This window comes from Anguilla anguilla, chromosome 11 (assembly GCF_013347855.1).
Source record: "Anguilla anguilla isolate fAngAng1 chromosome 11, fAngAng1.pri, whole genome shotgun sequence".
NCBI lineage: Eukaryota > Metazoa > Chordata > Actinopteri > Anguilliformes > Anguillidae > Anguilla > Anguilla anguilla.
This window is the reverse complement of record NC_049211.1, coordinates 16,580,032-16,607,988: the sequence shown is the minus strand read 5'-3', so window position 1 is coordinate 16,607,988 and position 27,957 is coordinate 16,580,032. Positions and strand designations below refer to the sequence as shown.

At 38.7% G+C, this 27,957-nt stretch overlaps 1 protein-coding gene across 1 annotated transcript in view; it reads right to left on the bottom strand.

Annotated features, from left to right (window-relative positions):
- Window positions 1-27,957, bottom strand: part of LOC118207758 (ERC protein 2-like) — a 232,007-nt gene that overhangs the window by 176,202 nt on the left and 27,848 nt on the right. The window contains exons 4-6 of the mRNA XM_035381728.1: window positions 10,952-11,026; window positions 5,678-5,833; window positions 3,256-3,423 (exon numbers count right to left, since the gene is read on the bottom strand). Of these exons, the coding sequence (XP_035237619.1) occupies window positions 3,256-3,423; window positions 5,678-5,833; window positions 10,952-11,026 (399 nt within the window). The remainder of the gene's footprint in view (window positions 1-3,255; window positions 3,424-5,677; window positions 5,834-10,951; window positions 11,027-27,957) is intronic.

Below are 27,957 nucleotides of genomic sequence, written 5' to 3'. Positions count from 1 at the left end.
TTGGTCCAGGGGGAAGTGTGTCTCATACTGGCCTTGTGTATGGATGCAACATCATGCATGATCCTTTGAGCTGCTGTTTTTTTAAACCCTTTATTATAAAAGTCAATAGACTGACTTTTTCCACGTTTCCTCAGCTGTTTTTTTTTTCCTTCACAAAGGACATTAATGTATGCAAACCACTTTTCTGCAACTCGACTGCAATTAATCTGAAAGAAAACCTCTCTCTGTATCTTTCTCTAGCTATTAACAGAGTACCAAGATGCTTCCCACCTCCCTAAAACACCCAGTTTCCTCTCAAAACATTTACAGAAAAATCTTATCTAATTACGATTAAATATGTTAGGCAATTCACCAACTGTTTAGTCTAGGAAGTATTCACAGAAGGAAGAAAATAAACTGCCATTCTTCCTGATGACAAAGATCTTATAATGTAAGAAGCATACAGTAAGGGTTTTCCCTTTGTTTTCGGCAAATTATTGTATTTATTTCCTTGCTTTTACTGTATATGTTCCATAGTAAAAAGACTTCTTAGTGTGTTTTGGGAAATGCTGAAACAACTGTGTGTGAAACAATTACCAAGACAAACAGCATAGGACTGAGACCAATACAAAGACAGACAAAGATAAAGGCAAGGCATAATCTAATGGTTGTTGAACTTTATCATAGCTGGATCCAATCAGATGGAATGAACAAGTCAACTTCACTGTCTTGGAAAAGTATGAATGGCAACTAAGCCAGTGTTTTAATTTTGAATTAAAATTTAAATGTGATGTATTACAGGCCATTGCATTTTAATTAGGCTATGTTTTAAATTCAAAATGAATTGTATTATATGGTATCATTTAAAACCTTGTCCATTTTGTTACGTTTTTCTTTCTTTTATTCTTCAACTAACATGTGTTCTTATGCAACTTATTGTTGATCCAGAAATTATTTTTTGAAGGTAAAATAATGATCAATGATATGAGCTTTCAGTTAATCATGAGATCATTGTGTATAAATGTACAGTGATACTACCAGTGAGCTGATAGATAATCTGATGGTGTTGGATTTCATGGTTGCACTCACCTAGAAAGAGATGCAAGACACCGTTCAGCTATAGGGGTCAAGTTTCCCAAGCATCAGCAGACCCTCTCCATCGCTTGTTCAAACAGCCTCCCAACACCCCCTTATCCAGCTAGACAGCAGGGCAATTTGTCATCTGACACATTCTGTAAACTATATATACAGCAGGACATTGCTCTAAGGCAAAAGAGCAGAGCCCCTCTTGGGACTGGACTCCAGTGCATTAATAACTGCTCTATAATGCTAGCCCCAGCTAGGCAATGTGCTCATTATAGCACTCTGCATCTCTAACAATATGACTGAAGCATTAAAGGCATACAATGCAGGATTTCTTTCCTTGCTTTGGTCCTGTGTTGACGATCAAAAAAAGTCTCCTCTATTTTTAACCCTACCTACACCCCCCAAATAACAAAGCTAACACAACTAGATATTTTTCTCTGGCTAACCATGTTGGTAGCTTTATACATCATATTGTAGACTGCTGGAATTAAATCTCTTTAAAAAATAGCATTCATACCAGTCACACAGTTGCAAGTATGCGAAAATGTACGACTGACGTATCCAAAAACAAAAACTCTCACTTCACTGTCATAGGCAGCAAAGGCACAGGGTAGCTATCTTTAGCTTAGTGGTGATGGGACCAGAGGCCCTGCTTCCTCTGCTAATGCAAGCCAGCGGAAGTGATGTTTTTGGGGCTTCTCAGCATGAGAGATTAACATTAAGACACATAATTTTCCCATCAAAGCATTTAGCGAAAGCAGGCCCATGTGGAGAATCTAGAATACAGTGATGTCTATGAACTTAAATGCCATTTGCATTTAAATGCAAATAGCAGTCACTTTTATCTGACTTATTAGAAAATGGCTGGTAAGAGAAGATTCTCTGCCTGAACTAGAATAAAGACTAGAATGTGTGCTCTGTAGTCCATATCTCATGAGCAAATGACCAGAGGAACATTCAGGGGGCACATTTGCTACTACTGTAATGAAGAAAGTTGGAACACAGCCTTGCCATGGCAAGGACATTCTTTCCACCAATCTACAATCTAAAAAATAGACTGTACTTTAAAACCACTCTGTTACATTTTATTCCAGCAAAAAGAAAAATCTGTTCGTAATATCATGCATTCTGATTGCAGCAGAACTGGCGATGAGCCCTGAGAGATTGTTTGGTTGACTTGAGATACCATAGACATTGGGAATGGAATCTTGGGATAGATGGAATTTGCTGTACAATTCCCAGCAACACAAGATTGTGTATGTCACTCACAATCGCTTTTTATTTGACTTACAATGCATTTCCATTGAAGGCAAAAAAAAAAAGTGCAAATCAGAAATTTTGGAAACCTCCGGAAGGCTTCCAAATGAGAGTGATTCCCCCTGACAGATCCCATTACTCTGTTTGATTTATAATGTTTGGAGCCTGAGATAAAGGCCCCCTTCATGGTGTTGACGGTAGGTGTCATGTATCAGGTGCATTAGAGCCAATTAGGTGCTAACTCATCTTGCACTGATGGACTCCTGCTTCTCGATAACCCCCAACGCTAACTCCTTTCAGCATGATGCATGTGGCTTCCCCGTGCCAAAATTCTTTGCACATGTATAGACAATTACACCTAATTTCATCCCAAATTGCTTCCTGTAATGAAGAGTGGACATCGTTAAGAAACATTCTCCATTTCCCATACAAAGAGATCTAAAGTATCATTTCCAACTCAACAGAAGTTTCAGAAAATTCCTATGAAGTTTAACTGATAAAATCATTATACCCACAGTTATGACTTCAAAGGACACAATGAAAATGCTGCCAGCTTCCAGAGGCTATATAAAATAGTCAGACGGTTCTTAAGGACCAATAGGCTCCATTTAACAACCAAGGGAACCACAGCTACATGCTGCACAGAGACTGGGCTTCTAACCTATAATATAACAAGATGGCTGCATGAAAGGGGGGACAATTCATTCAGTGCTGGTCACCCAATTCGGAAGGTAGATAAAAAACTGTTAAACCCTTGAGAAACAATTTCAAGCAAAAGGCAAAAAATAATGTGCCACGTCTGTACAAGAAGATCAAATCCAGGTCATACAGCCTTCATTGGTTATTGATTTACAGGTTTGATCATTCTACAGGGACAATGAGAAAATGATTAGCAGAAGAATTTAACATGGATGACGAGCCTAAAAACCTCACCTCTGTCTGAAGGATGGCCGCTCGCTGTTCTTTGGCAGTGAGAGACTCTTTCAGCACCTCAATGTGTTGCTTGCAGTCTGAGTTCTGATTGTTCAGTGTCTCAAGCTTTGTTTGTAAGGCAAGGAGTTCTGATTCCTTTTTTGATAGTTCTTGCTTCAACTGGTCAATCTACAAAATGAATGAGGGAAAAATTATTTAAAAAAAAAAAAAGAACTGACCAAGCTTCGAGATTTACAGTTCTCCAAATCGCCATTTCCTTGGACACATGTAACCTACATGAACCTACAGGAATGGAGAAGAGGGGAAAACTGACACGCTTGTAAATCTGGTCAAGGGCAAAGGGTCAAGGGTTTGTATTTTGTGCTCCAGGCTGAGAATAGATTATATTGAATCCCAAATTAGCCTTTACAATAATATAAATTAATTGTTTATCTGGAGACCACAAATCTCTAACAGATATAACCTCATATGTCACCCATTCACCACCTGTTTATCTGGGCAGTAGAGCCAGCCAAGGTAGAAATGCTAAAATCTAGAGGACAAAAATACAAGCCTGTTGGAGCATCTGTGAGAATCCAGCACAAAAGCACACGCATTCCAAAGTTCAAGCACGTTGATGAACAACCACTATCACACGGCTCCAACTCCCAGGGTCCCTCCTGGACTTACATTCAACAAACCACAATAGTGAAGTAACGAAAGACGTGGGGGAAAAGAATTATGAGGAAAAATGCATTCAAATATCTGGCAGATTACATATCTTCCTAAATTGCGTAATTGCAAAAGGACTCCATGTGCGTAATCCACAGAGGAAATCAATTCAAGTGAGATTGTCATCTCCCGTTTTCTGCCAAAAATTTGAAAACTTGATTTTGAAGATTTCTTAATTGCAGTTCAGCAAGCACGTCACAACATTAAAATTCACTAGCAGCAAGGCCAATTGCATTTAGGGAAAAAAAGTACTTCTGAATTATCTGATATCCAAGGGTGCTGAGAAATGTGGAATGTGGGGTCAAAAGACCTCACAGTAGTCCTCGAAGACCCCAGAGAAAAATGGGGCGTAAATTTATCCTAAAAAAAAAACAAGAACAAAAACAAAACACACGTAGAACTAATTGCTAAATAATCATTCATAGGCAGACCATAACTTAAACCATACTCTCTGAGCCCAAGAACATTAAAATAAAAAAAAATCTAATGGGTAAAATTTTAAAATTTGAATAAACTGACCATGACTACAGCACATGGTTGTCAGGACAAAAATTCCCTATTGCCTAAGTTTATGTTTAGAGTATTGCAAGGTCTTTTTTCCTCTATCAAAAAGAAAGAAAAAAAAAACTTTAAAATATGGATTGAATAATTCAAAATTGTCTGAGGAATCCCAACTCTCATGTCATGAATGAGTAATCCATCAGCGCATGCCCTCATCCACTCTCCAGTAAATTATACATCTGCAGAATTTATCATGATACTATCCTAAAAATAAAGATTGCCTTGTCTCCCATTCTCCCTTGTTGCGAAGTTTGTAAAATAAACGAACAGCAAAACAAATAAGCTCTTTTCATACACATGGTACAAATAAGTGTTAGTTTCCAAAAGGGTCAAGAGTCTCCCTGATGTTCAGTGAGGGATTATGGCACCCAAAGCTGCTTTCCATCAAAAGACCGTTGTGGAGGAAACTGTAACCTCAGTCTCTTATCTGAAGAGTTTCCCTTTGATTTATCAGAGTTTATAATCAGCAGGCCCGAGCGCTGAAAGGCAAGTGGGTGAAGCTACAGAAGACCGCAGAATAATAAATATACTTTAAACAGAGGTCTGACAAAAGGAAGAGCCACCTCTTCACTGGAGTTTACGGCATACTTCTCAAAGCCTGTATCATAAAAAAATATGTTAAAAAAAATATGTAAAAAATAATTCTACATTCAAAAACGTACCATAAAAAAATGGCAGTAAGCAGTTTATTGGCAAATAAAAGTGAAACATACAGCAATACCTCTCACTGACACAAAAAAATATTAGAAAGGAAAACATTCAGCCCTGCAATTTTAAAAATTATTTTTATGACTAATTCAAAAACCACATACAAGCCACTTTAAATCAGCAACAAAACAGAATTGTGAAATCTGATCTAACAATTGTGGAGCCGCATGTTGCGGACTGATAAAGGTCACCTGTGTCTGCACACAAACTACACGCTTCAGGTAAACCAATACTGGCTTATCGTAGCCATCTTTTTCTGTGGACGGAGAATGAAAGCATATAGAGACGTTTTTGTTCAGTTTTATCCTTTCCCCTTGGAAAAAAAAAATACAGTAAACAAAAATGGATGGACAAATCAGCATTTACGAATGTATACAGTGACATGCGATAATTCCATGTTAACATCAAGCTCTGACTGACATACAAATACAGAAATAAATACCTTATTTTTCATAAACTTGGAATGGCTCTTGTAGACCTCCATCTGTTTCATTTCCTCTTCCCTGTCCTCAGTATTTAGCAATCCGTTTGTCTTCAGCATTTGAATCTCATCCTCGAGATCCCTTATATTTCTCTCTAGTGATGCAATTTTGGTATCCTGCACAGAAATTGCAAAGGAGTTAGCAATGCAAAAGACTGAATAAAAACAAATATAAATCAAAGCACAACAAACCCATGCAGGCCCCACCAAAAAGAAGAAAGAAAGGTGGTAATGTTTTATTTCAAAAATTTGAAAAGATCTCAGCTCAAACTGCGTACAGGCAGACCATCGGGAAGCCTCTAGTATTTCCAGTCTGGGGAAAAAAGATTTTCAAAATTGCTTCTTTTTGAAAATGGAAAGATTCAGTTACCATTTAGATCAATGTTTTTCACTCCTGGTGTGGAAGAAACATACAGCAGCAATGGGTACTTCTCTCCAACACACAAATACAAATATCTGAAGTGCACCTGAAAGCTTAGCTCTGCCCAGAGCTTTTTAAATAATAATAATAATATTATAGTTTCTTTCAAATTATAAATGGTTCATTATCCCACTACTGCAGCATTTAGAGCAGAAAGCAGGTCATTCGCTGCAGCATGATTTCTGCCTTGTGAACAGAGGTGGCAGATCTAAGTCAAGAAGGTCATTAGAAACTTCACTGTGGACACTATTTCAAATAGCTATACATTTGAAGTGTATTTCTTCTTGCACACTGGTCATTTTCAACTGCCCAAACTATGTTGAACAAAATAAAAATAAGTACATTGCTTTAATGTCACTCTACGCAGAGTAATCTTTCGTTTTAGAATTTCACGCATGACATTATATATCTCTCTCATGTGGAGACAGCAGCATACACGGGCAGAAAAGACCTGGACACAATACCTTCCCCAGCCTGCCCCTGAAACATGTGTTTGAACAAGTGAAAAGACCTCTCTACTATTTCAACAAACACAGCAGAGGGTGGGGTAAAAAAGTGATGCAATAACAGAGAAATGAAAGCTTGGTACCCATCACACAGGGATATCTTTTTCAGTTCCAACAGGACCAGTGCTGCTCTCAGCATAAGCGATCGCCATTGTTTCCTGAATCTGTGGCTTGATTGGGCATTATTTATCTATCTCCCCTGGTTACAATTTATTTTATTTTATTTTTTCTGGATAAAGGAAAACCAGATACCCAGCACAGGTGAATGCCCCAGAAAGAGTGTGGCAGATAGCTGTCAGCCAGCTGTCACCACAGAGTCCTTTCAAAGAGAAACTGGAGGCTTGTGAATTACGTCTGCCAGAGTCAGACATCTGCATCACAAAAAGATTCCAATGAGCATATCTTTGTGTATCTGAACAACACCATTCAGTCTGAGGTTATCAACCATGGAAGGACGCAGTCCACAGGCGGTTCGCATATAATGCATTTGCATTTGTATTTGTGATCGTCAGGTGATCTAAAACAGTCTTACCTTCATTAGCAAAGGGTCATGGCTCATGACACAAAGTTTCCACAGCCTTGATTTATGGTTACTATTAATTTAATGCAGAACGAAGGTTGCGGTTGAATAATCCCAATTTTTTTTTTGGGTCATTTAAAAATGGAAAAATGGTAAGTCAAAAAAAATGAATGGAAACAGACTAAGTTATCAGTAAGGAAAACCAAGCAGCTGGCATGCAAATTACATCTGTCAACCACTTACCAGGACCATGCCTACTCACTTACCATGAACACTACTCCAACATAGCTGTTGAAGGGAAATGTACAAGTGCACAACAAAAGCAGCCACTACAGGTAAAATACACCCAAGGAAGTGAAAGAAATATATCAGAGTGTGTGTCTCTCCCCACACGCAACCATGTAAAACACTCCAATAAATCCCATTAAAATTTGTAGGTGAGAACATCTTTGTTCTCAAATGGGCAGGAAAAACTCAGTCAGTAAAAACATAAGGAATGAACATAAATCCTGGAGCTTGTTATGACAATGGAAACATTGGAGGCTGCTTTTGTAAACCCTGAATGCATACGTGTATTTCAGATACAGGCAGCTTGCGCACTTGAGAAAAAATGTGAGATGGGAGGAGAAGAATACAACTATATATGCAGATATATTTACAAAGCAGTCACACGAGAGCAAGGGGGTCGAGTTAGTATGCACCAGGACATAATATATACTGTTCATACCAATATATATTGAAAAATGATTGAAGTTTGGAGGTTAAAAAAAGAGACTTCAAGGCAGCATAAAAACAGGAGCATACTATACCTGCCATATCACATCGGGATCGAAACAGAAAGGAGGTGTTGCGTTCTGTGGGGATTATACAACACACACATTTCAGTATTTACTGTGTACTGTCACAACTGATGAGACACTGTCCTGAGACAATAACTATTCTGTACCACTCTTTGCTTCCCTGATCTATGGCAATACAGCCTCCAGGAACTGGTCATTAAACCTGGGCTCATTAAATATTAAAAACTCTGCTATCATCAAAAAGAAGGAAAAAGACTCACGATGAATAAGTATTCATCCAATGGACAAAAGGAAAGCATTTTTCATTCGGCAGCCCACAGACATAATACTGTAAACTATAAATGTAAACTTGTACTCTCAAAGAAACATTTTAAAAACCGCTATAATAAAAATGTATGAATATATCCCTGTGCATTTTAAATTAACCAATATCCAAAACAATGGGAAATTACTTCTATTTTTATCCCAAACATGAAACAGCATCCAATTGCAGATATTATTCAGACAGAAAAGCAGCTCACCCACAATAATGATTCACACTAATTTTCCTGTCATTGAATGGTTTTTTGTCATCTGATTATACAATGGCTACAATATTAACTTATGTATTGTTTTGTCTTTATTTTGTAAGGGGGTGGGGGGGGGGTGGGGGTGGGTTGGAACCCTTTATTTTTGTTTCTGCTTATTTTAAGGCAGAATATGACTGTCCTTTCAGAAAAGGTGTTACATTTACACACACCATACCAATGGGCTGATTGCTGGATCCAAATCAATGCTCAATTAAGCAGCATCTCCTGCACCAGCTACCTCAGCGTTTCAGGGATGAACCCGCTCCTCAATAAAGCCTCAAAGCTTACAGGAGAGCCTGCTTTCACAGCAATGCATACTCTGAGCTGTGTCAGGAGAAAACAACGGCAGGACACCTCTGCGGTATAAATAATGCAGCGCCAACCAGCCTTCTCTGCGCATCTGTCAAACATTCGCTAGTGACTGCGGAGGTGGAAGGAAGGAATCACTCCCTGCTAATTTCACAATGTTTGCAGAGCACATTGTGTACTACAGCTCTGATATACATGAGGTCATGTTTTTATTCTTAGAGTAGGAGCAGGTTTAGCACTTAAGCTGTGAGAAGAACATGTACTAATTTTGAATAGCATGTACAATTCTTTTTACATTTTTATTATTATTATTATTTTTTAAATTCTTTTTTAAATTCTGTGTGCTCAGCTGTTGAATTCTCACCATAATTTGATATGCCCCACTTAACTGCAGCCATTTTCATGCACAAACACCACTGCTGATTCAGGAGAGTGTAGACAACTGCAGTTCTCTCCCGAAATGCGTAGTGTCACCAGTCTGCTTATTTTCATACCACTGACTGCATAGTGTGGAGTCTGAGGAAGACCTTTCAAATGCTACTTTAATATGCAATCCACAAATCCCTGATTGACCAGAGAGGATCACTAGATAGTGATGAAAAGTGAACCCCTAACCAACTGAACCGTCCCATACCCTGGGCGACGCAATCACCAACTGTGTGTCGCTGGATGGAGCTACCAGCCACAGTCAGCACTGACACAGTCCAAATTCGATCCAAGACCGTGAGGCTCAACCATGCACCAGATATGTGTGGAAGAGTCAGTGTTACGGTTTACTGGTCTATTTCTTTCCACTCCTCAAGCGACTCTGTGTTGTATACGTATATGCAAAAAGCCACTGTAGCCTTTACTTCCACTGGAGGGAGAGAGGACTCTAATAGAACACTACAGTTTTGTCTAAAATTCCCTGGACAATACTTTATTCGTGTAAAAACATGACTAAGATTGACATGAGCACGATTCTGGGTTTTCATGGACACCCAATCCTGCACTTACTTGCTAGTTGTCATGGAAACTATTCACTTACACCACGATTCTTTCTTGATGCATTTTCCATTGTACGTCATACCAAGTGATAAAAATGAGGCAGACAGACTTTTAACATTTAAGACATGAAAGAAAATAACCATTTAATGAATGTTTTATCAGCAATAAAATGACTAAAATGTGAGCGGGACTTGGATATAAAAAGCTTGTTGTTGCTGGACACACCGCTTAAAATCTTCAACATGTGTAAGAACAATATCACAGGTATTTTTCAAGGCTGACATGAAAGGCCTGAAAGAAGAGGGAATGCTTCCATATGTAATGTTATGAACAAGTTGAAAAATGTATTCCATTACTATTTTGTGGCTTATCTTGATTTTCTGTGATACATATCCAACCTTCAATCCATTCAGAGGCCACCACAGCTACATTATCTAAAATAAAGCACACTAGTGCCCAAATTCCTTATGTTTGTTGTTTGAGACGTTCACTGTATGACCATTAGTTAATACAAAATGCATTTCCTATTGCTCATTAGACACACTGTGGTGATAGCATTGGAAGTATAGTTTATTGCACATTATTTCATGAACGCTATTGATGATGAGTCTGGAGCTAGCTAGCACATCCTCAGTAGCAAAGAGGAGAGGTAGCATTACAAAAGTGTTCTGCTTTAAATGGCTCACTAATAGCATCGCCTAGCATTTGATCCTTTAAGGTGTTCGCTTAAAAAAAAACAAAAAAAAAACAATGAAATGAATCGACCATTCTGGAGGAGATTAAATTTCTTTGCCATTATCAGGTGTCACCGCCGATGCCAAGCTGGAAGTGTGCTATGTGTAACAACTGGCCGGCTCCCACACAAATGGTGTCTGTGGCAGAAATTCCTTGAATGAATTACCGAGTGAAAATGTGAAAACAAACACACTGGATGTTGCGCGGTCACGGATACGGTGTTTTGCTTCTTTTTAAAAAAAAAAACTGGATACACTGTACATGGAAGCAGTGTCGGGGTGGATGTCATGGATCTGTGTTAAACTTTACAGGCAAAACAAGCAGCGAGAGACAGAGAGTCTGAGCAGGGACTCGGAGGACTGCCGGCCAGGTAAAAGCAAGGCCTTACCTTCATTTCTATGACGCTCTGGAGCGCTTTGGTCTTGCCCGGGTCCTGCTGCAGCTGGTTCCTCCGGTGCAGCTCCTGTGGAGGCACCCGATAGAAATAAGCTTGACGGCTCATGATCCCATTACTTTAACAAGAAAACAAAAATACACAGCCACACACAAAGGATGCTCTCTTGTTTCTCCTCTCTTTCTCCCTTTATCTCTCTCTCGCTCTCTCTTGTTTGGTCAGGCTGTTTCTCCCTCTAGCACTCACTCGCTTGCTGTGTTTCTGTAACCTCTCTAAAAAGCAGCAAAGAAAGCTGATTTTGCTACAGGTGCATCCGTTCACTATCTCACTGTTACCGAGCTCGCGCTTGCACACGACACATTCTGCTGGCACATGCGCTATTTGCAAGCCTCTATCAATAATGAATGTCAACTGTGACCCACACATACGCACGCACACACACACACACCCACATGCACATACACACACACTGAGTAATCACCCAGTCCATCTTACTGTACGAATAAACACCTCTTCAAAATGTTTTTCTTTTGTTCATGCTCTCTTAACAGGAGGAAGATTATCATGAAAATGCATTTGAAAGATCAGGAAATCAGACCACATTTGCAAAGAGTACAGCTGCAAGTAAAATGTATATTGTGCTCAAGCCAATCTAATAGGCTGTGGCAGACGTGGACACAAACCAAACGACAGTAATTATAACAGAATCAAATGTAACATTACAAAGCAACATTGTTAGGGAAAATCTAATCTAATCTGGCCTTACTGCTATTAAAGAAATTGTGTGTTTTTTCAAGACAGGTACAATACACTATCCTTGAACATTGGGAAGATAATGAAAACTGTTTCTTTAAGCAGGATGGAACAGGAAAAAAAAACAGGTGTAGGGTGAGTGAAAAATGTTCTTAAAAGCATAATGAATCATTCAGTAAAAGTTGAAGGACTCCTTTGATGCCTAATGCAGCATGAGAGTCCAGCACCCATCCAGCACCCTTTCAGAACCTTTCCTGTGACTGCCCTATCGCTTTACACTGCCTTTACACTGCCAAACTGAACAAACCATGAAATGGAAGGGGAAAAATGTCTCTTTATTAACAGCCCAAACCAGTGTAACCTGAACTAACCAGGTATTATGCAGAACTAACAGGAACCAATAGGTATTTCAAGCAATACATTATCAAGTATGTCACACTGTTGGCATGACATGGTCACCAGAGATCTATAATGCAAATGTTAAAATGGCTACCATATTTGTTTCGTCCCAGCAGCATATTGAAAGAGAAAATTATATTTTTTCCCCCAAGAATACAAATTGAGGTAATGAAATGCACAACATTTTTTATTGTCACTCAATACATGAATAATACTGTTCAATAAGTACTAGCTGACATTACTCTGTATTAACTCACTAGCTAGCTAAGTAACATTCATTTTAGGAGGGTGCTTTTACACTTAATGCCTTATATCTGCAACTTCAGCCTTTTAATCAATATGTCATTAGGCAGCTAATGGCATTATCTTAGGAAAGGTGTGAAGTGAATGTTAAATGGCCAACAAGGGGAAAAAACAACAAGATGCCCTGGATTCTACACCAGTTTGCCAAATTAAATTTATTCAGTGTTATCTTTAAAAAGTGATCATATGCAATATAACTAATGAGACGGTATCATTGTTTTTGGATTGTGTGTCCCCAGCCAGTTATTGCCATGTACAATACTACATTGATGATGCTGCATTTTCATAGGATATGCCATACTCCAATTAAGCTACCTTTTCCTCATTCTGAGTTCTCAGCTTTCTGTCCTAATGGAGAAGGAACTAGTTTCAGGGATAACTGATAACTCTTTATGATTAAAAAAAAAAAAAACTCCCATTCCATTTTGTGGCTCTGTTCATCAGTAGAGAAACGACAAATTCTGTACACCCACACCCCCAATCAACCCCCCCCCCCCCCACCCCCCATAAATTACCAGAACCCTGGCCCTTCAGTATCTTACCCTTTCATATCCCAGCCACTCCAGGGTCTCACTCTCTTGATCCCGTGCTCCCCATAGCCTTACCCTTTCAGAAAGCTGTGACCGCGGCATCTTGCCCTGTTTTAGCTACTTTCCCCTCCTGAGACCTATTGCTCCAGTATCCCTCCCTTTCCCTATTTCACCCTTTTGGCATCAATCCCATACAGAGGTGTGTCACCTGAGAGAGCAGCATATCACCAGAACCCCCCTCCCCCTCTTCCCACTCCATGTCTCCCTCCAACACCCATGAGCACGCATGCACAAACTGTGCAACCAGCCATGATCAGGAATAACCGCACACAAAATCTCAGTATTTCTGGGTGAGTGCTTGTAACTAGACTGCAGTGGCCTGCTTTGCAATGTGCTGAGGCCTGCATGCTTCAAAGGACGGCTCTCTCTCTCTCTGACATACAGCAGGGGAATCAATAAAACATAACCTTGTACCTAAATCATACAGAACATACAGCGAGTCTCAAAGAAAGGACAACCAAACTTCAAAATAAAGTGCCTCAATAAATAATCTGAGGACTTCTATCCAACCTGTAAAAGCACAGATCATCCTTCAAACATAAACAACTGCACTCTTAACATAAATGTAACAACCAGCTTTAAACCATGCATATTTCAAGAGAAATTACACCTACAGGAACATTGCATCACCTCTTATTACATTTGAAAACAAGCATTTCTAGCTAAAAAAGAAAAGAAAAAAAAGACTTTATGGGTATGTAAAATATAAAATAAAAAAAAAGATATACTCAACAAAGAATGTATAACAAGAATCAGAACGATTACAGTTTACAAAGCTCTTCTAAGTTCTTTCCATTGCTTTTATTATTGCTGCTCAATGCAGGTCACAAATCACCGCAACACAACTGGAACCTGTTTCACCTTTAATGGAATCTCTAAGACTCTCAGCATTGCTTTGTTGTCCCTTGAGGGGTGCACAGGCATTCCGCAATTCATGTGGCTGGCTGCAGCACCAGGTCCATATTTGTCATTGGGCTGACATTCTAACAAAGGGCCAGCGTAGGCTCTCCTTTGTGGCCATGAAACCCAACTCCAGACTGAGAGATGTTCCTGTCCATTAGCATGCTTATCATTGTGCCATCCAGACATTGTCCCCTCATTTCCTTCATTAGGCTGTCATTCTGTGCCAGAGAAACGTTAAGTACAATGACAGGGCTGACATCCATGAAGATATTTTGCCCAAATTCCAGGTAATCGTGAGGTCGGGCGAAGGCCATCAATGCACTGCACCCAAGACCAGTCCTTTACCTGTGAGTCGATGGGTCTCGGACCTTTATACCGGCAGGATACCCGTTGTTTCATTGGCAACAAGGAATTTTGTTTACAAGCAATTTAATGTGCATGTAGAAGAATCCTAAATTACAACAATGGGCAACACCTTCTTTCTCTGTATAAAAAAAAAACATTTATTTTTATAAGCTTAATTACAGTGGATGGCCTTTAGGCAAAGTACATTAAAGTGTGTCAAAATATTCAGAAGAGGAAACCACTTCATTTTACTCGCAATTTTGCACACGGACATCTGTGTTTTCCACCCAACAACCCCAATTTGACAATAAATCAAAGAGGAAATGCTTGGGGAAAACCGAGGGGGGAGCAATTTGCTGTGTCCTCTGTTCTTTTTGATAAGGATTGGTAACTAAACATTCTCATGCTTTAAACTTCACGGGGAAAAGGTCAGTTGTGCACACATTTTAACTGCTGTTCATAAATGACTACAGACTATTATGCTTGCGTGATAACTGCTATAATCATTATGACTACAGTTATACTGCCCCCTATGCATAAATCCACAACAACTTGGAATAATCACTATACTCACTCTGCATTATGCATGATAAATGAATGATATGTTTTTGTGTTGGTAAACTGGATCTTTTGTTTGTTTTCATATTACAGTACGCCCTCTACAAATTGCTTTTTGTATATCCACCCTGTCATGGCAGAGACAGATAAAATAATAATTTTGCTGTTACAGTGTATGTTCAACCCAGCTATAAAAGCACATGCCAGTGATGTTAGTCTGCAAGAACAGCAATAACAGCTATAACAACACCAGTACGACAAAATCAGCTTCATAAAATATCATCCATTTTCTGTCTGAAAATGTTTATTTGCATAAATGGTAGATGACGAATTTACAGTAAGGAAAAGAGATTTAGTTGCACTCAACAGTCAAACCGGGTAAGACAGGAAATAAAGTTATGTCCAGTAGGTTTCAAAACAAACTGCAAAAAAGTTTATTCCATCCCAATAAACTTTCTTGCTTGGACATTCTCAAAGATCATCCAAGCATGGCTGGTATTCAACAGCAAATGTGCTGCAGGCCACTGGCATTCACATTGCAGCGTGTCTTAATTACAGCTCAAAGGCCTGATTAAGAGTGATGGGATGCAATGAATCAAGCAGCCTTTCTAAGATTTCTTTTATTTATTTATTTATTTTTTTACCCAAAACACTAAAACATGCCTTGTACCAATTAAGGAAGATTCCACAAACATCCCTCTCAGTTCTATACACACACTCACACAGACAAAAACATACTGTATGAGATAGATAGAGCAAGAGAGAGAAAGAGAGAGAAAGAGAGAGAGAGAGAGAGAGAGAGCAAAAGAGAGAGAGAGAGAGACATACACATATATATGTGTATATGCCATCTAAAATATTGGGTAAAAGAAAAGGAATGATAATTAGAAACAGCCCTCTCTAGTGTGAGCTGCGAGGAACACAGGATCATAGCTGAAATGAATCCCAGGGCACTGCTTCCCTGTGACTTGGTGTGTAAACTGAAGAGGCAATTCAAGCACGGCGTGATGTTGACCAGGTTTACGGAATAAATATATACATTAATGTTTGTTTTTTGTTTACCACAAGGAACCATCCACTCCAATCACTTAACATAATCCTTTATATATAATACAATTACATTTCTAAACAAACATGGAACCATTTCACAAATAAGTAAGCCTGGCATTTCTACCACGTTACTGCAAATGCAGCAAAGAAAGGTACTGCATCAGAAATTTATGAAAGACAATTTTTATATTTCAATTCAAGATGCCCTTAGCCTTTATAGAGGGTATAATACTAGGCCTACAATGTTGTACATTACAGTAAAGTGAGCAATATACACAAATTAAATTTTATGAGATGCCGTACTTTCTTCAAGGTTTCAATGGTTATGCACCACCTGGTATTCTGAATCCACAATCAGGTACTCAATCTAATGCTGCTCTGTTAGGTATGTAGCTAAGGGGAATAATCTCAACAGTAAGACATTGATAACCCTTCAGCAATTCATCTATGCAGCGTGTGACTATGTACTGTAGATTTACAGCACACCATCAACTACTAAATACAACCCACAGTATATAGGAAGGTGAGTGAATGTCTTACGAAGATCTTTAAGCTTAAGCTAAAAAAGTTCCAAAAAACGTAAACTTCATTTGAGAAAAACAAAACAAAATTAAATTTCATGTTTATATCACTATAAACTGTATCACTGAATTAGTATTTTCTGTATGCAGTCCTATGTAGGTATTAAACCATGCAATTTTTTAAATATTTTGGAGGAGAATCTTTCTTTTTTTTTTTTTTTTTGGAAAGAAAATAAATGCATGAATAAAACAGCATCCAGACACCTCAGCCTATGAGTCACCCATCAGGCAAACCAGCTAATGGATATCTTGGCTGCGGCTAAGCTCAATAAGCTACCACATTTCCCTCTTTGGACACAGCAAGTGACATTTCTGAAATTTCAGTCCGGATTTTGCCCCATTGAATTTAAAATATATTTTAAAAAAACTGAATTAGCCAAAAACATCAGGATCTCTCATGAAAACAAGCTCTTCAGAAACTTTTTCAGAGTTTATTTAATGGAACATTGAGTGAGACCTGCCATGAAATGTATACACAAGGACAGAATATCTGTGTCCGAAACAGCTTCCAAATGCAAGATTAGGATAAATAACAAAGCTAGTCCTTTGAACAAAAAAGAAAAATCCACATGTACTACGGTTGTGTTCAAGATAACACTGGCTGTAAGACAAAGTGTTACAGGAATTCTGTTCAATCGCAGCATGGCATCTATTTCTTCAAATTGCAAAGAAAACTTCACTACCTTCCTATTGACTGCAAAAAAAAATATTCTGGCTGGGTTATATTTATTTGTGGTTCAAAGCAGCCTGGAATTTTTGCGCTTTATTTTCTAACTATAATCATTAGGTCTCTATTGTCACTGTAACCAAAGGGGAAGATTTGTCTTTTTTTGTACCAAAATGTGTGTATAAAAGTGAACAACATACAATGTGCATAATAAAATACATAATTAGATAACAATGGCCAATTCCATTTCCAAAAACAAAACCTAAATTCCTCAACAAACATGTAATCAGAAATTACTATCTTTTTTTTTTTTTTTTTTTTACATCATTGGTAATAATAATGCATAAAAAGGCATTATTTTCTCGTAAAGTCTACTATTGCACAGGCTCCGTAGTGAAGGCCTTCTGACAAATTTTTATGACAACTGTTGTAAAACCTCCCAGTGGGCTCCTCTCTTTAAAACATCATCCACGTTTCTCAAACAAAAACTGTTTTTCTTGTGTCTTTGGAGACGGCACAGCTGGGGAAATCCAATTAAACAGAGATACATTTTCTTAAAATAATGTGTGACAAACTCATCATCGTGCATCTTGTTCGCTATAAAAATAATCCAGGGAAAGCTTTTGGCTGGAAACACCAATAATTTATCAAACTAACTTGCAAGAACCTTTAACTTGGGAGTGTATTGGTGCAGTGCTTCCAAGCAAATGTCCCCTGTGTTTAATTTCCACAGCTTCTGATAAGGCTGTTTAAAGTTATTCAAAATAAATGTGGAGCTAATAATTAAATAATTTAATAACAGATTTAGATTTGTATGCTATAGCTATACAAATGCGGAGCACTTAACACTACATATCTGTTTCCTTATAAAAACCGTGTATGAGCCACTGGTAAAGCACACCTAGCCTTACACTTTGTTTAAATAGGGACCTGCTCTTAGAGATTGCTCATGGAAGCTTATTCAATCCATTAATTGAATAGCAGCACGGTTAACAAAAAGGCTGGATCACTTGTGCTGTTAAGGCCCTGTTCTCTTGGGCGGATGGATCAATCAGGCAGTGGACTGTGAGAGACCTGAGCGATGGTTTGAGTCAGTAGGCAGTCCATGTCTTACCACGCACCAGCGACTGCCTCTCGTAAATCAGTCTTTTTTTACAGACTAATCTTAGTACAACTGTAAGTCAGTACAACTAAACATCAGTGTAATAAATATGGGCATGGCACACTAACTTGGTGATGCAATGCCATTGAAGGCTAACCAGTCAGACCCCTCAGAGTCTATCGGTACAAGTTAGACATGAAGGGCCCTCTTCCAAATCAATGTCTGTGTGAGCCTACCTGGCAGACCGCAAAAGGAGAAGACACAGATAATTCCACATCTGTACCTTAAATAAACAAATGATAAAAAAGACCAGTTTTGCCAAGATGCTTAGCTGCAGTAAGACACAACAGAACCACGCAGCTGAGGAAACTCAAATTCTCTGGACTGAAGATTTCAAGAAATGTAGGGTTGCTGTTCTCTGATAGTTTCTCTCAAAGTATCTCTACTTTGTTATTTACTGTATTTAACATATGAAGTAAAGGAGAGCCTGGGAAACTAGTTAAGACATGTCAGCAGTACACACAAATATAATAATTGTGAGGCTTGTGGATAAGTGGTTGTTATGTTCAGTCAAGCACTTTCCCTGTGCTGAATTTTTTTCTACAACCCTTTTTTCTAGAAGTTCAATTCCATTGGACTACTGACTCAAGAAAATAACATTTTACTTTATAACCATGGCTCTGATCTTATTTTTCCAGTTATAAAAACACAGGACTATAACCCCCAATCGTCTGAGATGTGATATCTTGTCCACGTGTCTGTTCGCTCAGTAAGGTAACCCTAGCCCTCACAGAGGTTACTGGGAGCCCTGGAGATAGAGTTACACAGGCACATGCTGCCTACTGTTGAGTTGAGCGGGCATTTCCCTCTCCTCATTGGTACAGCAAAACCCAATAACAACCAGCGTTTAACCAATCACTCAAAAGCAATCTTCTCCAAAGAGACTGGATGGTTTTCAGATTCAGGCTCAGAAGGAGACCGGTACAATAATGGGTCCCTGGATACTAGCCACCGTGTGTACCATACACGAGTGGAGGAGTCGAAGTGGAAATTTGACCAGACATCTGTGCATCCAAAAAGAGTCCAGGAACTGTGGAGACCTTCACAGGAATCTGAAAGTGATTAATAGCTAGAAGCTCAACCCAAGCCTTATTGAGCATTTTTGACCTGAACCTCAAAGCACTTTAAAGCGCATTCTCTATACCTGTCAAAGTTTGAAGACATTTGTTTACTCATCCACCGAAAAGATTTTCCCAGAACATGTCAGCTCCTGAGAAATTAGATAGTGTTTTCTGTGATATGGAGCTGTGAACTGCAACTCTGAAGCCAAAAGGCACATTTCCACAATTTCACTTCAGGCTTAAGGGAGGATAAACAAACAAACAAAACTATGCATTGACACACTACACACTAAAATCACAGAGCAAAAAATAAACATAAATAGAATGTCATTGAAGATAAGGATGCTTTTTGCCATATCTGACATTTTTGAGAAACTGTTTCATAACTTACTCTTCGCCCCTTGTGAAATAAAATATAATAAAATATTATTTTATACACTTAGTTTTATATTATTATTATTACTATTGTTGTTGTTATTATTATTATTATTATCATTATTATTATTTATTTATTTAAACTTGCGTGTACACAGGGAAATTATACACTCGACTGGGGTTGGCAAAAAATGTCACCACTAGATAAAGGCTGCCACCGTGTGATGAAAAGCAGTATGATGTAAATGTGAATGTGCAGATCAATAACTGTGTATAACTGTGTATAACTGCACAGAGAGAAATTCAACAGGTCATATGGTAAGTTCTCCAGAATTTATAGGAAACAAAGATGAGCTAGGACTATCCCCCCATTCATCTTTTATTTTAAATTATGGTATTGGATTTGTTGGAATCTCACTCACTCACTCACTCACTCACCTCTGAATAAAATGAAATGCTACTTTTTACATATTAACTAGCTTTTATTTATTTATTTATATGGCCTGCACAACGTTGTTCAAGACTGATTTCTGACCTGCACATGGTGCTGACAGAATTTTGGGCTCATACTTCCCTTTATATACCCTGCCAAATTTGTGGCCAATGAGGTTTATAGAGAATGGGTGTGTATTACTTTTTGAATATGAACTGAATATGTATACAGCATATTAAATTCCGTGAATATGGAAGCACAATCCTTCGATTGAGGTTTTCTTGATAAATGTTGTTTTTCCCTTTTACAATCATATTTTCATTACAGTATAGTATCAGTTATCCCAGCACACCCTGTTTTTGGCTCAGAGTGCACTTCATCCCTACTACCAGTCATATTTAAGAAATTCTACATTTGTTGCACATTTTACAAAATACAGGGCATGAATCAATCTTCTATCCTCACATTAACTTTGAAAAAAAATATTTTGCATAAGGACAGCTTGGCGAGTTCAGTCATCAACAAAATTAACTGATCATTAGTGAAGAATAAAACCAAACACTCACATTTACTTGCAAGAGCAACACTTTCCAAGTGCACATTAAGGGCAATATTGATTGAATCAAGGCCGTAATGAGCTTGGTGGTCACTGAAATGTTTTTCAAAAAAAAACAAAAAAAAAACAAAACAAAAGAATGTAACACACTTCAATTTATTTCAAAAAAGCCAGCTGTCACTTTATTGAAAATGCACCATAGACTCAGCACCAGCCTCCATGCCACACCAGTTGCTGAGGATTGATCAACATCTGGGCAAATACTGCTGGCTCTTACCAAACGAGGTAGCCTCCCTTTGCAGGAAGCTGGACAGATGACGAAAGGGGCTGCATTCTAACTGATCTACATGCACACAAAACCGGGGATCAGCTTCAACCGTGGTACAGAATCTTTATACAGGAGGGTAGCCAGGTCTGACAGCTGTAATCCACGCACCATCAGTGCGGCAATTCAGAAAATAAACACTTTCTGGGGTGGGTGTACATAGAGTAAGTGCATACTCCAGCACCGTCAACATACCGAGCAAATATAAATACGTGTCCACGTGGAAGTGTACAGATTGTGAGTGCGCTCTTACACAGGAACCTCCATAATGCCGGTAATGAAATCCAATTAAATTTTATAACAGATTCTGAATGTTAGGGCTTTTGGAGCCATGATATAAAACAAAGCCCATACTGTAAACCATGTAACTTAGCACCTTGGCAAAAACTACTGATGGGCCTCCACCACCGCATGGCTCAACAACCCCCCATTAAAAGTAATTACAATCCTCCTGGGCTCAATCATTAATGACTACTTTTTCATGTCTGGAGTCACTGCCAAAAAAGCCAAACACTTCACCTCAAAAAAAAAAAAAAACTCTTCAAATTTAGAAATATACACACTTCTTTTCTTACTTTTCAGCTCCAAATTATTTCAGTAAAAGGTGTCTTTTGTGCAGAGTCGGATTCCATCCTCTGCTTATGTAGTTCGGTTTCTTTTTCTAAAGCACCATGTTGTTGCACAGAGCTTGTTCCGGAGCAGAGGTAGGCAGAGGAAGATATCGGTCATCTGGCAGAGACAAACGATGGGAGAGGCAATAATTGTCTCAATACAGCCAAGCAGATGGTCAATTACCAACCCTTTCATTGAGAAGTGTTTAATAAGGCATTTCCTCAAAAATAACAGCAGCCCCAACAAAGAGTTTTCCTCGACTAGTAGAAAACGGTTAACTCATGTTGGCTCCCCCCCATACCCCCACCCAAGGTCAAAAGCGTGAAGTGGCAGAGTTGAGGATCTTTGAAATATGTAACAGTTTATTCACAGAGGCAGCTATGCTTTTCATGTTTTGCAGACCTCCAGCCACCCCAGAGTCACAAATTCTTTAAAAGCATGGCCCCCTGGGAAGGGGGGGTCAGAGGCAGGGGATGGTGGGAGTCTTTCAGGTAGACTTCTGCTAGCTTGTACGGTAAGTAATGACAATTGCTTTCTTTTAAGTGGAAAAATGTAACACATACTCTCTGCTTGGAGCTGTGGGAACGCAACAGTGTTTCCAACAGGATTAGCTGTGTCCACAGGTCACGCTTTCACAGATTTGCGGTCACACGACACACCCCTCAGCCCCACAAATTTCAGGCTTGTCACACAAGGCTTAAAAAGGGAATTTGCTACATTTATAAACTATGGTTTTTCACATTTATGGATTCATATAATATCGTTGCCAACATTTTGTTTCACTGATGTTATCGATACTTAGAAGGACAACTAATGATCACTATTTTTTATACTGAAAGATTACTTTGGTAATGCATACTTCTTTGTTTGCCAGATCAGGTGTTTACATTATAGGCTAACTGGTTTCTGGTTGCCCAAATCAATGAACAATTCATGCTTTGTTCCCTCTAATTTTTAAATTGTGGCTGTCGGATTGGAGAAAATCATACATTGATAAAAAGCACTCCTTTGGAGTTTGTTTTAAAAAAAAGTTTTATTTTTGACTCAAGATAAATTCAAAGTAAAGTATCAGGTGGCAAATTCTGGTGGCTGGAAAAGTCTTGGCAACTTTAAGACAGGTGTCTGGCAAGGCCACATGGAATTAAATTACTATAGGTCAGTCCCTATATAAACAGTGAATATAGCTGCTGCTTTAACTCAACGATGCATAAAGAAATCAGGTTATATTATCTCATGTTACATTAAAAAATTATTACAACTGTGCATAAAACTGTGCAGTGTCGATCTGCCAATGTTATTATTTCCCAACCCTAAATGTTCCCCAGTCTCAATATACAGGCACAAGAAATATATCATACTATGACCCAAAAATTACAACTAAACATGTAAATGTCATGATAAACAATGCATTGTGTTAAAACTGGCAATAGTTTTACTGTGTGCAACATTCTGTGAGTGCAGAGAAGTCCACACTCCATGTTTACCAGAGCAGTGCTTCTCATTATCTTACATGCAGAGCAATATGAGTATTCTCTTACATACAATATTTTTATGTCAAATTATTTAGCATTACTAAAGAATAATATTCAAGTCGTATTTTGAACTATCCCAACCGCGCCAGTACTGGACGCACTGCAGCAGAGCGTGTAGCCTACTCTGATATATTTGTCCACAAAATGGTTACTATTTTCAGTGCATGACTAATGGTACTACAAGAGAGCTAGTGACAAACAGAAAAAGGGTGCAAAGCCCACTAATGACAACTGGCAACTTGTAGGTGTTTGTGAAGTACAAATAATTACATCTGTGATTCAGTCAGGCTGAGCTGTACATTAAACTTTTATGAATGCACCCTAGGCTCTCACACATCCTAAAACCCACGATACAGCTTCTATTACTATACGAGTGTTTATTGTGCTTCTGCAATACCTATAAGGACTCTTGTGTCTGAGTAACACTCTAAGTGATACGTCTTATCTTATCCCAGAGCAATACACATCTAATGACTGCTTTAAGACTAGAATAAAACAGTCCTGCCATGTTAGAGTCAGACTGGATGACCACTATATTCCCTGATGTTTTCTTAAATTCTTTCTAAAAACCTTAATGCAATGTTTGCTTAAACAAGAACCTAAATCCCTTTGATATGCAGATGAAATACAAATCAAACACACATTCCACCATTTCCTGCGGTGGAAATATCAAATGAATTCTATCGCTGAGCAGTGACTTGCATACGCACAAATGGGAGAACATGATCAGGTAGTTGCACCAGACCACCCATTATGATTTAAGGATCTCACAGCAAGCCTTAAAATAACTGAAAGTTTATTTAACAAACATTACCTATTTTCTGTTTAAGCCTTTTTTGGATAGATGACAAATAACGATAAAAAAAAAATTTTGTGCTGGCAACTGACAAATTCATCTCACTGTTGAGTTCTGGCAAACATGAACACAGCACAAACAACACACTTTTATTTAAGTGAAATTAATTATATTTTTTTGTGTGTTTTCAGATTCTAAAATGCTTTGGGCTAATTACAGCATTTTAGTTCCAAGTTCTGTGGCTGAGGTCTCGGTGCCCACTACCATGCCTGGAAAAAATCTGGGGAAATACTGCCATCTGTTTGCACAGAGACTTTTCTAGCCTAACATATCACATGAATTTCAACTTTTAACACTCTGTAAAGTTTACAGCTTACAAATGTAAAAACATAACAACAATCAGTGATTAAAAATAGTACCAATTATAAAAAATATTATGGAATTCAGAAATGTAAAAGTAATTAATGGCCAGTCCAAGTTCCATCTAAAGAAAAAAAAACATAAATCACTAGGGTAAGTACCTGAAAAAGGCACAAAACAGCAAGCAGAGGAGGTTACAGCATTATCCGCTGCCTTGTTGTTATTTACCTGTGGAGGCCCCGATTTTACGGATTAGGGCTGACATTCCAGTGCAGAATTTCTGTCTCACAATGAAAAACAACTCTTCCTCAGGAGGGAAGACTGACGCCCATGGGTAAAAAAAAAAAACTTAAAAAAAACAATTTGTTTAATGTAACTGACTTTCACTGAGAATATAGTTCAGAGGCCCCAAAAAGTCTGCAGCAATCCTTCAGGGACAGACATCCTGAGTCGGGGTGGGTGGGGGGGGGGGGGGGGGGGTGGGGGGTTGGGTACATCACCAAAAGTATCTTTGTATCCAAACCATCTGCTGGCACCAGTGTGCAAGTTTCTGTTGATTTGAGATTTTGTAATCACCTGTAATAAGAGACCATCTATTCACTTATACTAACCTCTAACTCCACCCCCAGCTAGGATAATATAGGCTAATGAGCCTGGCAACAGCCCACACTTTTTGCACTATGTTTAAAGCAAACATATGATGACGTTATCGTCAACACTAATTTAGGATAAAAATACATGCAAACCGAATAGTCCATGCCAAGTCAAATCGAGAGACAAAACACACACACACCCGTGTGCGTGCGTATGAACCCACACAAACACACATGCACACACGCACACACACACTTAGGACACATACACATTTTGTACCACAGCTGTACAACATTACAGTATTTGAAAACTGGAATACAATGGGTTAGGTCTATATAATTAACAGCATATCTGCATCACTGGGATGCAAATGAAGCTGATTACAGTTCTAAATCACAACCCTGATGAAAATTACACAGTTCAGACAAACGTTATATATAGAGTACAACCATTTCTACATTTAGTTTTATTTTTTCCATGAGTATTTTCCACTCATGTTTTCCTATATCTCAGTCCCTGCTGGCTGCTGGCCTCCTACAGCTCACAAGCCATCAGTTATAGATTGAAATTAAACATGTCTGAGTAGCATTGGGGTTTGTGGAATGGCAGTATAACGAGAGGATGTACATTCAACTCCTTGGTGGGACAAGATACTTCTTAATTTAAATGACTTTTATGAAGACCCAGCTGTACAAGTGAGCGAGGTGTAAAAAGTCACCCCAAATAAAGGAATCTGGTAAGTGCATAAATTATGCAATGCTTAAATATTAATGGCAGCCACACACCTATTTTCCAAATAGCCAAACCGCCCATAATGTTTTACAGCCGTCTGGAAATCAGATCACGAGGAAGGCGGAAAATCACTGTTATACAGAGACCGGCAGGCAGAAGCAAAAGACATTCAGTTTTAGTGTTGTTTCAAAACTGGGGGAAATATATGCACGAGCAAGACAACCTGAAATACAGCAACAACAGCAACCACAGGGACTGTATTACTTCCCTCTGGTGCATGCTTAATTGGATAGTAAGTTGAAATGACAGCTGTACCTCTCCATGTTCAGAACAGAGCAAACCACTGAACCTTCTCTGAACCTCAACCACAACCTGTCCATTCAGTCTCTCGGTTGGAGAACAGCAAGTTAAATATACCAGAGAAGGCTAACCTGCGCTTGTAGTATAGCACCATCTTTTGGTTAAAAAGCAATACGAAATTGCTCCTGTAGAAAGTTCTCAAGTAAATTAAAAATCAGAAGAATCCACCCAATTACTATAGTACAATTTTGAACTGAATGAACCTTTCAACTTTAATTACACCTTCAATTACAAGTACAGAACATATCTTCTCAATCAAAGAGTGAATCCACATCCTTCCTTCCTTCCTTACAGCAAGATTACATTGCCTAACTGTGGCACTGACTGAGAGCAAACCAGTGAAATGTCCTGACTCACTGTGGTCCAATTACACCCCAGTTTAACTGGTTAAAAGATCCTTATTTTTAAACCGTAGCTGTCTTGTCGTGTAAATTATGGCAAAACATAATTGTCGTACATCACAGGGGGGTCCTACATACAGGTAGTGCTTGAGGTCAGTTAAGCTCACTTCAAAATGCTTTGAGATGTTTGGCAGAAATAGGGAAGTAGCACACTAATCCAGTTCATACATTCATTCAAGTTGTTACCCTGCGCTGCCACCTAGTGTTGATAATGTACAGGTGGCTTAAATATATCGCTAAATTAAAACTCAGTCTAAAATTTGAAGCCAGGCATTCATTCAAGACATGAAAACAGTGAATCGAGCAGTGGAACTGAATGCACTGTCTAGTCACAGTATATAATTGCATTTTGGAATCCGTGTACCTGACTAAACAAACACTAAGCTGAGCAAAAAAGAGCACCCATTAATGGTGTCCACTGCAGCAATGGAAAGTAGTGCAGCTCATTTCCCTCAGAACTAATTCAATTACTGGAGAACATCACCTTTTAATCAAAGTCCGCTCCTTTCCACAAGTCTGTGCCAAGGTCAGTGATAGTGATTATTAGCATGAAGGAAAACTGGTGCTGTTTTCAGTTATGTTTTACAAAGCACACTGCACACTTTAAACCATGTCCCTAAATTTGGTCTCAAAGTCTGTCATTTCTGTAGATAGCAGTTATGTTGCTATATTCTTCTTAAACCATTTAGAAATCATTTGTAGGAACTTACAGGAGAGTATTGTTACAGAACTTTTTAATTAATCTGCCAGACACAAGCTGTGCTTCTTTCAAAGACTTTGCCCTTTGTGTGAGAGAATATTTTCAAGCCAATTACTCTCATGGGTGCAAGATTATCGCATCTTAATTCAGAGAAGAAAAAAATGCCTTTCTGAATCATTGAAACCTACTGCTTACACTCATTAATCATACATTTCTCTTCATTCAAACAAACCCTGTTTTTCTAACTTAAAAAAACACGTCCCAAGACTGCTAAGCTGACACGGCACTATGAAAATAGCAGCGGTGATCTCATGCACTCACCTTCGTACACACGTCAGCTACATGCTTCCCAGTGCTGCTACAAAAGGCCACCCTTTGTACCTGTGGCAGCAGGTAGGTCCCATTCCTGCTTAGCGGACGTCCTGATAAAGGGCAACTAAGCGAATGCAGTGGCATAAGTTCCCAGAAAGCCCAGAGAAGTGCTGATGATAAGATAAGAAATTAAATGCTAAGGAGACTTGAGAGTTAAAAATAAAACCTCCATCAACTGGAGGAGTTCATTTCTACACTATCGTTCCCGACGATGTGACTGGGGAGAATGCAGGACAGTAAAATGTCGGGGACTCGCTAGCTTGATTTACGGCCCTGTAGTACCAAACACAAAGCCACAGCTTTTAGCAAACTGCCACATCTGAATACCAACTTTCCTCTAATCCACTTTTTTCAGACGCATTGCTTTATTTGGCTGAGCTGCAGAATAAAAATCCAAAATATGCTGCACACAGCTATGTGAAGATAGTATTTAATTTCATGAAAGTCGTTTAAATGTAACAGAATAGTGAAAAGGCTAGG